Consider the following 18,683-nt stretch of genomic DNA (forward strand, 5'->3'; position numbering starts at 1 on the left):
TTTACTTCCATGCTCACTTCCCTGTTTCTTATCACTGCTTTCAAGGAACCAGCAACCTTTCTTCCCTGCTGTACCCTTTCAAGCACTTCACCCTCCAAACCTCCATCCTTACTCATCACACTACCCAAATACTTAAACGTACTCACATTTTCCAATTCCTCACCATCCAACCTCGCTATACATTCACTGACTTCACCTCTCTCAAAGACCATCACTTTACTCTTCCCTACATTCACCTTTAGGTTCCGTTTCTTACACACTCTCTCAAACTCATCCACCAAGCCTTGCAGCTCCCCTTCATCTTCACTCAACAACACAGTATCATCTGCAAACAACAGTACAGGGAGTTTCCAAACACTATCCTCTCTCACCAGGGCCACTCCAACATGATCAGCAAATTCACTGTTTCTTTTTTATGTCCATTTCGATAATCATCAGAAGACATATGCATGACAGCAAACAAATGAACGTCACTAAACCCCATGTCTGCCTAGCTCTGTGCCGTCTGACAAACTAATTCATAATGATGTTAGTACTGTACTGCCACCTAGAGGCACACCATGTTACTACGACCCATTTAAATGTCGCGATCCCAATCCAGAAAATTTTGGATAGCACCTCATAGATTGTGGCTTCAGGGAAAAGGGACTGAACAGGAAGGTCCAGAGATCGAGCAGCATGGAGAGCTGCCTTTAGATAACCAAGGCCAATGCATGCAAGCATACTGGAGCCTTTTAAACAAAATGGATCTAAACAATACTGAAGGCATTACTCTTTGGATCATGTAAGACTTCCCTGTGGTGAATAAAGTCATCTGGTAGTATCACGAATATGTAAAATGATAAGGACATCACTATACTGTGGGGACAGACAACAAGTATCTATGTAAGGAATAAAACTAGCATTAACTAAAGTACCTGCATGATAACTAAGTTGTCGACCCTCATTTCTGCGTGAGACTGCTTCTACTCTTCACAACAAAAGGTCTCTTCTAGGATGAATAAAATCATCTGTTGGTATCAAGAAAAGAAGGAAAAACATCATCAAACTGAAGCAAAGAATAATGTTGAGGATACCTGGTACAAAAAGTCTTTGTAAGTGTTTTATTATCAGTCATCTTATATAGGATCACCTGTTTCTTACATACAGATTTTTTGGATCTGGTATCAGTATCTTAATATCACTGAACAGTATAGCAAAATGTAGGTTAAATTACTATACAAACATGGAAAACTGAGACATCAAAATCCAAAACCTGCAGAAATATAATAATAACGATTTCTTTAACCTGAAGATCTTTACAAGAATATCCTGTTAAATACTGAAGTGCAGTTAAAAAAGGCATTCTCAAAGTGTTTAGAGAGAGAGAAAGAGAGAGAGAGAGAGAGAATCACATGGTACCTGAAATCATGGTTTGCCGATGGAACGCGTTCCTGGTTCGCTGGAACCAGGCACAAACCCTATCACACACGTTCCTTGAACGATGCCGATGGTCAGCAAAAATGTAAAAAAAAGCACACCGGAGTCTGTTCCACCGTCTCACACGAGTCACACGTATCAGATGCAAGATGGTTTTTCTTGAATTTGCTGAGGGGAGAGTGATTGCTGCATTGGCTCTTGCAGTGGTGACACTTGAGAAAAAACTAGTGGCGGCCTTATTTTTTCAATAAGGGCGATTTCAGCAGCCTTTTTCCATACTATCTGCCCAGATGCCATCATATCTGCAGTGTTGAATGAACGGCGAGATACATACAACACTCCTCACCCAGCGTGGTGTGCTGTATCCACTCCCCAATGTAAACAAATATCGACAAAGTTAGTTCACCCGTGCACGATATAAAAGGTTATTTAAGCTTTCATAATTAATAATATATATAATGGAAAGTAATAGGCACTCTAAGAGGGAATTATAACTTTTAAAAAATAAACAAAATACTGCAGTATAGCCCCCAAGTTCTTCATTCAGCTCGCTCTGGTATCAGAGAAAACGTTTCGTACCGGAAATCTTCGGCAGGAATGGATATGAACCGAATCCAGTTTTGCCCACGAAATCCTCAGCGGCTACCACGGTTTCGTGGGCAGTTACCACGATTTCTTCGGCAAACCATGATTTCAGGTACCGTGTGATACCCCCTACAGACAGAGAGAGAGAGAAACCAAATACATGTCATACAAACAAACAATTGGCAACTACCAGACCTAAACTTGTGTGTAAAACTTATACCATAAAGGCAATGACCATGTTCTCAACAAAATACAGTAATACCTCACTTTATACTGTGCAGTAGATGTGTTCACCCAAACTACTGTCAGATAAAAAATTAACATATGTTCCAACAAGAAAAGCTGTCTTTTCAAATCATGTATTTAAATCACGTTCAAGGCTAAATATAAGTATCAAAATGTATTAACTTATGACTGAGTAAATTTATGAGTGTTAAAGGTTCAAGTCTATAAGCAACTGAAGGAAATAACTGAAATATTGACATAAATGGTAGTGCAAGTTTTATCATCCCTCAACACTTTAGTGCACACCCTGACCACTTATCAATGAAAAATAGATGTACAAGTGTTATTATGTTTAATACTAATTTTGTAATGAAAAATGTGCTAAATTAATGGCATTAAATGAGGAATTACAGTACTACACATGATCACATCCGGCAAGATACTAAGAATAAATCATTAATCCTAGAAGCGCTTTCACAGCTACACAGAGTCCTCATTACAAGCCATGGACATGCTTAAAAGGTCACATTTTTTACCCATACAAGTGGTACTGAAAATTATGGTAAAAATGGCAAAGCAGAATTACAGTACAAATAAAAATGTGACTCTAACAGGGAATTCTTCTGTACAGTACCTAAATTAAAGTACAAAGAAGACCAAGACCAAGAAGCTCATAATGAAGACTTGCTGTCAAAAGTACAGTTTGTCCATATCAAACCATAGAAAATCAACTACAGGACCTATGGCAATGAAACTGAAAGGCTGGAGCACAGAAAAATTACAGTAAGATTTCTAACAATGTTTTCAGTGGCATATACATATAAATTATACACTATAAATTGCATACTATGATTGCTCAGATTTTTCATGATGGGAAATTCATTAATGATTATACTGAAAATCATGTCATACTCATCAATTTAACATAAATAATGCATGCTAAAAGTAAAATTACTCTCAATAAAGCTTTATGATCTATATATATATAGCACCATAGAAACCAAAATTTCCTCATTTTACTTATACTCTCAAAATGAAGGTAATTTACAAACTCTGAGATTAAAATGAATCAACATGTATGGACTCAACAGGTAGTGTGGAATGGATGGAATTACTTCACATTAACTCCTTCAATACCATGGCATATTTTGCTGGTTTATTCTTGCTACTTCCAGATGATTTTATGCAGGTTTATAGGGGACTCTTCAAACTGGAGGGGAAACAGCTCTATATTAATTGATTCCCTACAAGATGTCTCCCCTTAAACTGAATAAAATAGGCTAGTTGCAATAAGAATAGAATAAAGATGACATACCCTGGCAGAAGGGGTTAACCAGTACAATATGTATTCTATAGGGCTCGTAAATACTTAAAGCTTTCACACATTATGCACTGGTTTTAAAGAACTGACCATCCATGTTTTGAGTGCTCTCATTCTGACATCATTTCTACTTGAGATCTGCACTGCCCCCCCTTTTGTTTTTTTACCTGTCCAACTCTGGACAAAGGCTTCAGGGCCTATCCCCAAGGCCCAGTAGTCCTCCTACATCTCCACATGTCACCATTTTGGTGCTGACACCCACCATCCATACTGAATACATTATAGAGCTGTCTCATAGGACTGGTGTATTGGTATTAGTGGGGGTGTTTTTACGACATGTTGGCAGGTCTCCTAGTAGATCAGTAAAGTCTACTTTTTATGAAATTCAAATCCATAAACTGTTCCCTGCCCCAGTGGGGATCTGAACTGGGGTCCATTAGGACTGCAGGCCACCTCTCTACCAACTATGCCATGGCTTTGACTATAAAGGCAGTCAAGGTCATTTTAGAGACCTTGAAAACTTGAGTCTAACTAAATCATATCAATAACCAATGTCAGACAAGAAGCAACTACAGTATCTACTGTATGGCAAATATTTATGAAGTAAGTGTACTCTACAATTCTTTCATGGCCTTTTGAGATTATTAGAGCATTTTGATCTTCCCATCTGGCACAACACACCAGATGACAGAACTGAAACATGAGGCCATAAATGCACAAGTTAAACCTCCTCTTCATTACCATCATAACCTTATTCCTCACCCCAAAAATGGGGTAAGTACATAAATTAATCCTTGTCCAAACTAGTTGCTGTTATCAGTGAGCGTTCTCTTACCTTCACTTTGAATATCGATTTTCACAGTTTCTTTACACAAAAGCTTAGGACTGCCTCACCATCAGTCCAACTTTCACACATCCACTCTGCTCTGCAACCAGACCTACCATTCTTATTCAGCCACATAATTTTTTACTCATACATCTCAAACTACAAGTATACTTAAGTGGCAAATACACATAATCATTTATTACCATCATAGCTCTACACTATTTCCCACTAGAGGCATGGGCATGATGAGAAAGAGAGAGAGAGAGAGAGAGAGAGAGAATTTTAGTAAAAAAAAACTAAGGACAGATCCAGGAACATGAAAAACACAACAGTAGGAAAAGTGTCAATAGAGTGCCCCGTAAAATGGACCATACAACCATTCATTCATCATTCAGGCTCCAATCTGCCCTTTTTCAAGATTCTTCATCATTGTCATCCTAACTTTTTTTCCCCCCATCTAAGAATGGGATGGGGTAGAGTTCATAATACAAGGAAGAGAGAACAAAAAGGGGAGAACTATCAACAGTGAGCCCAGTGAAATGGGCCACTCACTCGTTCACTCACTATGCATGCTCTTGGAATCCTGGTAAAAAAAAAAGTGTTTTACTAAGGATCCACCTCACTGAAGGTCACAACTGAAGCTTCTGGCGTGTTGGTTTGTGCTGGCTGCTTCCTGAGTTTACCTTCCCGGGCCTGTCTCTGTGATTCCTTATGAGTACATTGTGTTCTCAATCCACTCCTCTAACGTAAATGTTGCCCGCTGGGTCTTCTCAGGGTCACGCTCTTGGAAAATTTCTGGAATGGCAAATGGGATGTAATTAGGGCTTCTGTGGGTGTTTTTACCTGACTCCTGTGATGAACAATACTACCCCTTGATGTATGCCTGGTCTTGGGCATAACAACAATATGATTTGGTAAGTACATATAAAATAAAACCAATAATCTAATCAATTGTCTAGTGGTCCTATATAAAATGTATAACAAAAAATACCAACATCAAAAACTCAAAACATGCAAGGCAACTCATACATAATGATGCCTCTGAAATTAAATGAAACAAACAACGGTTGGGCATTAAAGTACAATCTAATGCAATATGATGCATTTGAACAACAGTATCAAGAACAAAGTAAAACACAACACAAAGCTGAAGGTACTTACTGCAAACAAAAGTTTATTAGTACATTAGAAGAGTTACATACCTGGTGTGGCTACAATGAACAATTTAATTTTCATCATGAAGGCTTTTGGTAGTACTGTACATGGTAAGTAGTTAGTTACCATCAACCTTGAGAGGTGCAACCAAAACACTGAATGTGAATGAGGCCAAACGCTTAGTAACTTGCAGCAAAATTATTATTCTTAGACAGAAACTCAACCTCTAGCCAAAAGACTCAAAGTTCAAGCTGAGACTTGAAAATTGTTACAGATCTTATTAGATATCTTTGATTTCTTTCTTCCCAACATCTTTCAACACTTGTTTGAAGGTAGAGTGGGAGGTTGTTTTGTCTCTGGTTTAGTGCCTGGTCTGTAAAAAATCAGCCATACCTTGACCAACTTCAATGTGGAGATTTTTTAAAAGATGAAGCAAGGCATCATTTGCTATGATCTGATTCTGATTTGATCATTAACCCCTTAACCCCGGGTGACAACATATGTCGTCATTACGTAAAAAGTTCCTCACCCCGGGTGACGACATATGTCATCCAAACAAATTTCAAAATACCCGGGCATTGGAGTGGCGGGATCACATTGTCACACGATGTTGCCACCCTCACTGTTTCCATATACCACCACCCACGCAGCCATGCTTGCCAGTCAGTTACCCTTTGACCATAGATAAGTGAACATATCGCGCTGTCGCTCTCCCAGCCCGCCACTCCCACCGCGCCACTTTCAACTGACGAACCTGGCCCCTCAACTTCGACCCCTTATAAAAAGCCGAAGGTTAGTATTCATTTGACACCTAGTTTTTTATCATTTGACACCTAGTTTTTTATTCTACATTAAGTTTTTTTTTTTTGGTGAATTTTTTAAAAGTAGGAAAATTTTGGCGATTATGCCCGGGTGAGCGGGAAGGCGGGCGAAAATATGCCCGGGGTTTAAGGGTTAAATGTTCACAAAACTAATGAATATTTAATCAATCATAAATAAATTATGCTTCCTCTTAAGGTTCCTCCAATAGGAATTGTTATTAAAAAAAAAAAAAAAAAAAAAAAAAAAAAAAAAAAATTTGGGCTGGAGGTTGAACAAAGTGGCAAAAACACCTAATGGCTTATAAAGAGTTGTTGGTTTATGAGTTCTGTGCACCTTGCCATACAAGTTATACTGTTGTTAGAGCAACTAGTATACCTGGGGATATAACAATACATATATATGAAACTCCAATAATATCTATAATTATATGCTCTATTATCTGATTAATTACACTTTTTGTCCAAGCAGCCACAACAGGTACCACAACAATACATGAGCAACATTCTGTACTACTACTTGAAGCCATGGTCACAAGCTATTATAATATGTTCGCTGTTAGTGCCTGTTTAAAAAAAAAAAAAAAAAAAAAAAAAAAAAGTATTACCATAATTACCATTACAGTACAGCAATGCATCACCATATAAGTGTTATGTGTAGGTGTAAAGCACAGTCTAGCAGTCCATCAGATGTGCTAAAGTTTGATTACACTGTACAGGGGCGATGTCCACAACAGCAAAGGGCGATCAACTATAAAAATGAAATACACAATGCCACACAAGGAACATATGCTTGAAACTGAGGAGGATATGTATTTTCAGTTGCTATACCAGTTAACTCCAGTTAACCTTCTCAGTCACATGAGGTTATTTATACTGTACTCTTGCTGCTACCAGATGATTTTCTTCATTCTTTCCTCATCCTTCTGCCTACAAGTGACTTTACACTCTCTCTTTTGTCTTTCCTTCCTTCATTCTTACCTGTTTCTTCTGCCTGTGGGTAACTCTACACTGAGTGACAAGCCAAATGGTTTCCTGTACATCAGGAAACCATTTACTGCACTATGCTGGGTGGTAACCATATAACCAAATTATGGCACCTAGTGGTTTTGTGGGTAATTGTGGCGCTCCAATCAGATTGAGCCTGTGAAGGTTTATATCCAACGGGTGGTTGGGGTTACTGTTCATGTAATGCCACTCAGGTATGACTGAGGCTGGTCACTCTCATCTTAAATGTCAGGCCCAACTTGCCTAGCCCCAGGCTCCTATGCTCCTAATGGGGCAACGTAGGATTGGATGATGATGATGATAAGAGAGCATCACAGCAGTAAAGCGTAATGCTATATCAAACCTCTCTAGTTCAAAAATTCTCTCCTACACTGAATAAGGACATCTGGTGATAGCATGAATGAAAATTACATACTTAAGCTGATGGGATTAATACTACTGGATTTGTGTCAATTCTCTAAAAAATGTGGTCACTGGTCACTGTCAAATTTTTCTTTTATAAAAAAATCTTAATGTCACTTCACTCAAAAAAATAATCCTGTACATACTGTCTATGAATCTGAAGAAGCATGATACAAAATACCTTCATTTTTGTCAGTATAAGACTTATCTGATGTTTATGTAATTTGCAATTAATGCACAATACACCAGGTCCAAGAAAGTAAGAGGTAAAAATTGCAAAAATGCCAAATCATGTTAGTGACTGTTTTGGATGCAGTGTTAACAGGAAAGTCATTCAGTGAGTGTTTAGGACAAGTTAGTGGGATTGTCAGTAACATCAGCAGTCTACACAGATGGCCATTAATTCCAACAAGCCGTGAAGTGAAAAACAAAAAGACAGCAGCATCCCCAACAAGAACCTGAAAAAGCTGTGAAACGACAGAAATAATATTAGTCTGGTGCACCTTAAACCAAGCCCGAGAACTTTTGCTCTCTAAGTCTTTAGCGTCAAAACAAGCCAACTTCACTGACTCTAGCAGCCATTTTTGTCCATCACCAGAACTAGGCAGCCAAAGTTAAGATCTGCTACTTATTAGGTTTCCTGATTCTTACATCTTTTGTCTGGCCAATACTGATATCTATGTACCTTACACTGGGGATCTAATACATACATATGTATATATACAGTATACATGGGTTAACAGCTTTTCTATCAGGAAGAAGTTGCTTAATTTGACCCTTGCATGCACTAAGAAATTTATCTTTACATAAGCTTTCATGGTTCAGTTCTTTCAATTACGCTCTCTATTCTTCCTGCTCCTCTTCCTCCTCTTCCTGCCCCTCCTCCTGATCAGCCAATAGCTCATCATAGAACTCCTGTAGCTTCTCTGGGTCGTCCTCCAAGCCTGTGGTGGTGGCAAGGGCGGCAGGGTTATGTCAGGCCAAGTCTCAGCCCACCAATACAGAATAAACGCAGCAAAAGAACAAAACATAATTGTCAATAATCATCGTGATCTTTTTTTCACCCCTAAAGATGGAGTGACGCAGGATCCAGAAATAATGAGAGAAAAGGGATCCACAAATGAAAAAGAAGTTGGATCCAGAAATAAAAGAGAAGTAGGAACCAGATATAATGGAAGAGAAGTAGGATCCAGAAATAATGAAAGAGAAGTAGAATCTGAAATAATGAAAGAAATGTAGAATCCAGAAATAATGAAAGAGAAGTACAATCCAGAAATAATGAGAGAGAAAGGATCCAGAAATAATGAAAGAGATGAAGGATCCAGAAATAATGAAAGAGAAGTAGGATACAGAAATAATGAAAGAAAAGTAGGATCCAGAAATAATGAAGAGAAGTATGGAACTATCAACAGCATGCCCAGTGAAATGAGCCATACAATCATTTACATATCGTTCAATGTCCGTCTTGTAAGTCTAACCATCTGCAAGCCAAACACAAACAAAAACAGCTAAAAATATAATTATAAGAGCTGCAAAGCTAATCCAAGAAAAATATAAATGCTAAAAGACAAATCAATACAAGTAAGAATAAATGGAATACAGTACTATACTTATAAATACAGAACTTCTGTTATGGGATTAATACAGGTGTCATATTTTTCAGTCTCTTGATTAATGATATATGCACCATTAATAAATTGTAAATACTGCAGACCTGTAAAATATAATCATACTGCAAAATGAAGACTTAGATAAAATTGTTAATATCTAATGTATCCTGCGTTAAGGTGAAAAGGGTTACAATGAACATAATAAGTATACCAACTAGATGTGGAGACAGGGGATAAGGGGGGGTGGGGAAGATGGAAAGCACAATTATGGTAAACACAATCTCTATACTGTGCAATTAATACTGCTCAGATGGCTTTTATGAAGTTATGGTACATATCTCTCTCTGCCAAATAACAATGCATCAAATGGCTTATAAAACTATCTTGTCTGATATATTAACCCATTACCATCAGCTTGCATCATACTGGAGTGCTGAAAATTAGCACACATAAGTTGTTGCCTCACCATACCTGCAAACTATTGGGGTTTGAAATCTGAATGTGACTAGTTATGACCAGCAGTTTCAAGAGCATAATAACTGGCCAATAAGTCAAATGTAGTGACTCAATCTTCAAGTCCAGATGTTGCCTAATGACAGAGGGTAAAACAATATTAGTTATTATACTTGCTGGAATTAGTTATAAGAACCAGATAAAAATATTGATATAATGAGGTCTGTATTTACTTAATTTTTTCATGACATCAGCAATTACTGGTATAAAGCATTTTGAAACACCTGCAAGATAAATTACTGCCATCTGATCAATATCTGATTGTAAAGCTTTTGAGACTACTGTACCAATTTCTTTGTGATGAAAGTCATGCAACACACACCAAATCACATTCAGAAGACTTCTAAACTAAACATCATAGTCAATATCAGAGTCATCATTTACTTACAAATTTCTAGTACTCTTTCTACAAGTGCCATCTGATCCTTCTTTTATGTCCCGCAGGTCCATTTTCCATATATATTTCTATTTTCATTCATTCATCATCTAATCCAGTGTTGCCCCATAATATATGAAAAACAAATTAACTATAGTATATTGTACTGTCTTTCCTTACCAACTCATCCTCTTGCCAATCCTCCCTTAAGGCAGGTTACAGAAACCAATTAATTCTTTTCTGACAAATTTCAACATAATTAACTAACTTACATGTTTCCTGGACACCAGGAAACCATTTACTATGCTGGGTGGTAACCATACAACCAAATTATGGTGTCTGGTGGTTTAGTGGGTAATTAAGGTGCTCCAATTGGATTGAACCTGTGCAGGTTTATATCAAAGGGATGGTTGGGGTTGTTTATTGCTCGTGTAATGCCACTCAGGGATGAGTGAGGCAGGTCACTCTCATCTTAAATGTCAGGACCAACATGCCCAGCCCCAGGCTCCTATGCTCCTCAAAGGGCAACATAGGTTTGGATGATGAATGGATGGACATGCACTTTACCCACCTCACACCCCAGTCCAAACAAGTCACATCCCAATCCTATATTCACCTTTCAGACCAATCCTAAATATCATCTTCCTTTACATAGTTCTCTAATCTACTGTTGTATTAAAAACCCAGCATATATAAATAAATAAATATATATATATATATATATATATATATATATATATATATATATATATATATATATATATGGGGCCTCTGTGGTACATTGGTAAAGTGTGCATTTTCGTACACTGAAGAACGAGGGTTCACGCCCCGCCAGAGTAATAAACTTTGGGAGCGTTCTTCTGGCCACGTACTGCTTGGTGGACATAAGGGGTGCTGTGGTTGAAGCAGTGTTGCATACAATAAAGTACAGTATAATTGCACCAATTGGCTGACGCAGGACAATTACACTTGGTTCACAGACTACACACACATCCAAAGCCACTCCAACACTACAATTACACTTCCAAGCACTTCTCACCCTACATACAATCTCTACCAACAGCCTAAGCCACTAGGTAGAGAGACATTGGCTGTATTGTCTCCACTTCGGTCGGGATAGGCCAGTCCTACAGTGGACACTCAAACGGCTGATGAGATGAGATGATATATACTGTATATACATACATACATACATATATATATATATATATATATATATATATATATATATATATATATATACATATATATATATATATATATATATATATATATATATATATATGGCGACCATCATCCACTCACTTGATGTAGTGCTGCCTACTTCGTTAGCTTTTATCATTCTTTTTCTGTGCCTGCCCTCCTCTCTTCCTATTCTGCCATCTTTCCTGTCACTTCTTATTCCTTTTCCTTCCTTTACAGGTGGCTTTACATTGAGTGACAAGCCAAATGGTTTCTTGTAAGCCAAAAAACCATTTACAACGCTGGGTGGTAACCATATAACCAAACCATACGTGCTCCCTACGTGTCAACAAGTGGGTTGGTGGAGGGTTGGTGCCCCTCCCTGTAAAACAACCAACTGAGTGTCAAATGGCCACCCTTTGCGGGATTGTGGTGTCTGGCAATGGATGGATATATATATATATATATATATATATATATATATATATATACTGTATATGGAGCCTCTGTGGTACAGTGGTAGAGTGTGCGTTTCGTACACGGGTGGACCAGGGTTCGCACCCCGCCAGGGTAATAAACTTTGGGAGTGTTCACCTGGCCACGTACTGCATTGGCGGACACCAGGGATTCTGTGGTTGAACCAGTGTCGTTTACTGTAAAGTATGCTTGCACCCAGTCGGTTTGCACGGGCCGATTACATTTGGTTCACAGGCTACACACACATCCAAAGCCACTCCAACACTACAATTACACTAACAAGCACTTCTCACCCTACTTACAATCTCTACTAGACAGCCTAAGCCACTTGGTAGAGATACATTGGCTGTATCGTCCTGACTTCAGTCGGGATAGGCCGGTCCTGCAGTGGATACTCAAACGGCTGCTGCTGCTGCTGATGATGATATATATATATATATATACAGTACCCTCGTGTCCAACACGCGTCAGTCCAGCACGATTCGTGTCCAGCACGGAAAGCAATAATCAGTAAGATTTAATTCAGTTTAATTACTGTAACACGGGTGCATTAGCATAACACGGACAGAGCTCTGAGAAGTGGGCGAAATCCGCAGAGTTCGCCTCTAGCACGATCACCCCTGGTCCAACATGGTTATACTGGACGTTCCCGTGATGCTGACAGCCAATAAAAACTTCCGATCAAGTAGCCTCCCCCGCCCACTATCGTGAGGTGATCGTGATGTCGCCCAATAAAAAACGCTTCTGCTCTCACACGATGTTTTGTTTAAATTTCTCCCTCCACAATGCCACTCAGTCGAATAATTTGCATTGGAAGGTGCTTTTTTCTTGCTGCATTTTCTGCCCTTGTTACTGCATTTTACTCTGCTCATGATGCCTAGGAAGCCTTAGGAGAACCCCAAGAAGCGGCGGCACCCCCCCTCAGGCCACCAAGCAAGAAAGCATCAAGATGAAGAAGACAGGGGAGAGGAAAGTGGATACTGCCAAGGCCTATGACATGAATGAAGCCAACGTGAGGACCATAATAAAAAACCATGACAAGATCCTGGCAGCAGTGAAGGCTTGCAGAGTGCTAGGACAGGCAGAAGCAGGACCTTCCATGGCTGTGGACGAAGATAGTGATTCTGAGTGTGATTTCGAAGGATTTATGAGGGAGGCTGAGGAGGAGCAGCAGCCATTACCCGCTAGTGACGCCAGCAGCCAACCTCCGGGGACCCAGTAGGTCTACCTACAGCCTTGGATACCACCTTCCATTCCCAGCAAGCCCACCAACACTATCCTAAAAGGTTAGTTATCATTCATAGCACAGTATCACTTATCATAATTACAGTAGTACCAATATATGTATAGGTATATGGTAGGTATTTAGGGTGACTTTTCCTAGGGTTGCTGACATAATTCATTTTTCCCCATAAGCTCTGTTGTTTGTCCAACACGTTTTTGGTCCAACATGGGACCCATGCACGACAATATTACCGTGTTGGATGCGAGGGTACTGTATATATATATATATATATATTATACAGTAATGCCCCGATATATGATACCCCTAAATGAGATACCCCGGCTTAGCGATGGGGGTACAAATATTGTACCACCACGCACCGATATCTGATGGCAGAGCCCTGGTTTAATAATGAGTCCTCTAATGTCGCGTCCACAGACGATGGGCCAATACTTTGAATCGTGCACATTCCCGCGGCCAGCTGAGCCCGCCCACCTCCCAGAATGTGCAGAAACGCTCACGCAGGCCCCACAGCCATCGCTCAACCTACGCTCACCCATATTGCTCTTCTTACACTGGCCATCTCAGAGTGAGGATCTCCGTTACGCTCACCCACCACGCATCGTGCTGCACCACAAACATTACGCAAGCTGCTATCGCAGTGCATCGTAACTGTGTTCGAGCAGTGCCGTACGCAGAGCAGTGATACTAATCGTGTGTGGAGTGTGATATTGTGTCTGGTAAGGGTGCTGCACGTGGTGGGACTAGTGGTGGTGCTAGTGGAGGCCCTAGTTGTGATGTTAAGCGGCCTGCTAATGGTGATGCTGGTGATGTTCCCGCAAAGCGTGTGCGTAAGACTGTCACTAGAGGTCAAATTGGAAATTCTTAAGCACCACGACAAAGGCACAGGTGCGTGTGCTATCGCATCGGATCTCCACCTGGCCCACTCGACTGTCTCCACCATCATCAAGAAGAAGGAGGCCATTAAGGCTGCTGCTGGGGAGGTTGCAACCTTATCCGACTCCTGTATCACCCGCCAACGAGAACCTGCAATGGAGGAGCTGGAAAGGATTCTGTGCACATGGGTGGAGGATCAGAATCGGCACAAGGCACCCATGAGCCAGGCTATAATATGCACTATGGCTCTCTCGCTATGGGACGAAATAAAGGTCAGGCGGGATGTGAATACAAAGTGAAACCTTTAAGGCAAGCCAAGGGTGGTTTGACCTGTTCAAGATGCGAGCAAACCTCTACCACGTGAAGATGTACAGTGAGGCGGTGAGTGCAGATATGATGGTAGCGCAGTGTTTCCTAACGAACTGAAATGCATCATCGAGGAGGGTAGCTACAGTGCGAAGCAGGTCTTGAATTCTGATGAGACTGGGCTCTTTTGGAAGAGAATGTCATCCAAGACATATGCTGCAATGGAAGAAAGGTCTACGCCAGGATTCAAGCCCTCAAAGGGCCGGCTGACACTCCTGCTGGGGGACAATGCCGAAGGCGACCTGAAGTTGAAGCCACTCCTTGTCTACCACTCCGAGAACCCCAGGGCTCTGGCGGGGTATTTTAAGGAAACCCTTGGGGTTATCTGGATGTCAAACAAGAAGGCCCGACTGACTTCAGATATCTGTTCATCATATCTCCACTCGTACCTCTCTCATGTGCTGAAGAGGTACGCCTCATGTGAAAATTTGGCGAACTGATTTCTCGTGGTGGTGGACAACGAGCCTAGCCACCCTCCCGCAATGAAGGAATGAACCAGCAATAATGAGGTGGTGTTCCTGCCCCCCAACACCATCTCCTTGTTGCAGCTGATGGACCAAGCAGTGATTGCTGCCTTTAAGGCTTATTACTTCCACCGCACGATGCAGCAGTTGGTAAGGACCTGTGACAGTGATGACAGGACAACAGTGCAGCAGTTTTGGAAGGGCTACAACATATGCCATGCCCTAGAGAATATCACTGCAGCGTGGAGTGAGGTTAGCCAGGCAACAATGAATAGTGGGTGGCGGAAGCTGTGACAAAAGTGTATGCACACCTTCACTGGATTCCCCGAGGGCATGCAAGCTCCGCCTGTCCAGCATGTGCAGCAGGACATAGTCGAATTGTGCACGAGGCGGGCTTCAGGGTAGTTAATGAGGATGATGTGGAGGAGGATCTTGAGAGCCACAGGGAGGAGCTCAGCAACAAAGAGCTCCTCACTAAAGAGATCCAGCGGGCACACCAGGAGGAAGCGGTTGTGCCTGAGGTCCGAGCTCTGAACATCAAAATCCTAGAGGAGATGCTCACGAAGCTGAACGAGATAATTGACCTTACGCAGACACACAACCCCCTCCCAGGACGAAGCAGAGACACAGCTAATCAGCTCGAGGAGGGGATGAAAGTCTACAAGACGATGCTGGAGGAGAAGAGGGCAGCCAGGCAGACTACAATCACAGCCTTCTTCATGCAGACCCCCACCACACCAGCAAGTCAACAGGATATTCCCAGCCCTCGACGAGCAGGGCATCTCAGCCTTCAACCAGCAGAGCATCTCCCCAACCTTCAACCAGCTGAGCATCTCCCCAATCTTCAACCAGCAGAGCATCTCCCCAACCTTCAACCAGCGGAGAAACACCGAGGGACACCTCCCGCCGAGGACGTGCTTGGCCCACTGTGCTAGACCTAAATTTCAGCCGATCCTCATTTCCTGTGTTGCCTGTGTCTCCACTAAGGCATTCTGCCACTCCATTGCTGCCTTCCTCGTTCCAGCCTCCATCTCCCACACCACGGCCTTGCCATGACGTGAAGCACTGCAACTGTCTCCATCGCTACCTCACCATTCATTGCAGCAGTTTCCCTCGCCACCTCACCGGTCATCACAGCTGACTCCCTCACCACCTCCTCTGTCATCGCATCGCACTCTATCACCACCCCCAGAGCCATTGCATCGCACCTCATCACCACCGCCTGAGCCATTGCATCACACCCCATCGCCTCTGCCTGAGTCATTGCATCGCACTCCATGCCTCCACCTTAGTCATCACATCGCACTCCATAACCACCCACCTCTGACCCTCTCCTGGAGATCGGGTTTGAGAGCTTTGAGGAGGAGGATTGAGTGTTGGGGAGCACCACATGTCCCCTAGCCTCAGGGGGGATAGCAAGGATGATGACCAGGACTGGACATGGACTTACAAGAAGTGATGAGAGGTGTCTGATATTTTTTAACCTATTCCTTATGATTTTTAGGCTTTATTTGTTGGTTTTAGTGACTTATTTACAGGTTTTAGGCTTAGGTTAGCTTCCTTGACAGCTGTTAGGCCATTTAGATTGCCTTTAAACCTGTTTTTTGGCTCATCTGGGTAGGTTTTGGACTTGGTTTGGGGGGAAACCCGAGGCTGGCAAACGGTCCACATTGAAATACGTGTTAAAAGTACCCCAATATACAATACCCTGCCTAACGAGGGGGTTTTACCTGATCAATCAGATCATTAAACTGGGGTATACCTGTATAATTATATAACATATATATATATAAACCTTGTAGCTGCCGTGGCTCAGTGGGTTAGAGCACTCCGCTCTGACCAAAGGGTCAGAGGATCAAATCCACCCAAGGGTCACTGGTAGACACCAGGAAGGGCAACCGGTCACAAAATGCTACACGCTCCAAACCAAAGTCCTCTACCCAGGGGCAACACCTTAGCCCTTCAGGGGTACCTAGCATAAAACACATTTTTTTTTTTTTTTTTTTTTTTTTTTTTTTTTTTTTAAATATAAACCTTAGTCCAAATTAGTGCGTGCTCAAATGGCACAATTCTCAAATAGAGCGGGCTGTCTCTAAATATCCACAACATCTGAATTTAATAATGCTGGTGAAGCCACCACAACAGGGGATGTGATTATTGCAGCATCTAACGAGGACACATTACATTACACGAGGCGAGACAAGAGGAGGTTACACCGATGCCAGCAACATCAGAAACACCTGGAGAGCTTTCCATGATGTGGATCAGCCAAATCTTGGCTGCTGTAGATGCCTTAACCCTTTGGCTGCAGCAGCCATGACAACAGCCTACTGTAGGTGCTCAGTGAGGAAGAAATAAGAAAAAATTTGTGTGTGTTCAACTCATGTTTTAACCCACTTATCCTTTATCTTATGAGCTAAAATTTTTGTCAGGCAAAATTCCATCTTTCTACTATCGTTTGCAACAAACCGCATGTCTGTAGGTATGCCCTGCCAGGAAAACGATTTGAGAGAAAACAAGGTGTCTTTTGACTGTCTGAAGCGGGAAACAGCCCAGCGAGGTGGAAATTTCCACCAAACCACAAGATTTTTTCATACAAAGTAGGGTTACTGCCACATTACCTCATCACAATACAGTAATTACAATAATAATAATTAAAAAAAAAAAAAACTAACCAGTCTCGTATGATTTACTGTGTTATTCCAGTTTATGTCTGACTAACGAAACAATAGTGATGTGAGGAAAATCATTACAAACTTTATAAAACTTCAAGAAAGACACACTGATGAGGGACTTGGTGTATATTGACATTTCACCTCATGGCTTCCTCAGAATACAAACGGTTCATCCTGAACACCGTCACGTGGCTGCGGTATGTCACCGACATCTTGATCATTGCACCAAGACATTTCACTATAAACAATGAAGTGGAACCATCAATTCAGTATTCCCTTGAGGAAGAAGCTTGCCCTTCCTGGATGCCCTGTTCATTAGGACTGACAATAAGCTGGCATTTAAACTGTATAGGAAAGCCACAAATAGGCATGACCTTATTCACTATTATTCCACCCATAACACACTACCTCGGAGACTTGAAGATTTGCTGTGAAGATCAACTGAAAGAGGAATTCCAGTACACAGATAGCACATTCTCTAAACTGAAGTATCCAAAACACATGTTATCCAGAGCCAGAAAACATGCCAGGGCTATCAGGGAACTGGCAACAACTGGAGAAGTAGTGATGTGACATGCATAATCCAGCCCAAATAACAATACGAGCAACAACACTGCACGGTTTGTAAGAAATTCAGTAACTGAGGTAGCTTTTAAGACACCTCAGACTGTGAATGATCTGGTCTGACCCAAGGTACGAACCAGCAACGCAGGTGAGAGAGGTGTTTAATCCAATCCAAGTACAGCAAATGATAAGGTCTACATAGGTGAAACAGGGCAAGCTTTGGAAGAGAGAATAAAAGAACACAAGTAAGCATTGACCTGGTACAACACAAACAACAGATGTGCAGCTCACACATTTAATACAGGTCATGTAATGAAATGGGAAAATGCAAAAATTTTGTACAATGAAGCAGGCTTAAAAAGAAGTAAATGTCTGGAGGTAGCTGTTATAGCATGTTCCAATACCTCTGAAAAGAACAGGGGATCTTATCACCTGTCAAATCCTGTGGCTAAATATACTGTCAATAGGATAGCTTCCTCATACCACTCCTAAATTCAAAACATCGCCCCTCCTTCCTTCCCATTCATCCTCATCCCCTCTCTTCACCCAGCTTTGTGCCCACATATACATCACTT

General features: G+C 41.3%; 1 protein-coding gene across 1 annotated transcript in view; it reads right to left on the reverse strand.

Moving 5' to 3' along the window:
- Positions 1 to 1,056: 1,056 nt before the first annotated feature.
- Positions 1,057 to 18,683, reverse strand: part of LOC145393857 (calpain-A-like) — a 214,627-nt gene continuing 197,000 nt past the window's right edge. Inside the window, exons 35-36 of the mRNA XM_080267913.1 lie at positions 8,566 to 8,703; positions 1,057 to 5,171 (exon numbers count right to left, since the gene is read on the reverse strand). Of these exons, the coding sequence (XP_080124039.1) occupies positions 8,603 to 8,703 (101 nt within the window). The 3' untranslated portion in view covers positions 1,057 to 5,171; positions 8,566 to 8,602. The remainder of the gene's footprint in view (positions 5,172 to 8,565; positions 8,704 to 18,683) is intronic.

The sequence above is a fragment of the Coenobita brevimanus genome, chromosome 25 (assembly GCF_032717465.1).
Source record: "Coenobita brevimanus isolate Jiangsu-jjx chromosome 25, ASM3271746v2, whole genome shotgun sequence".
NCBI classification, from domain to species: domain Eukaryota; kingdom Metazoa; phylum Arthropoda; class Malacostraca; order Decapoda; family Coenobitidae; genus Coenobita; species Coenobita brevimanus.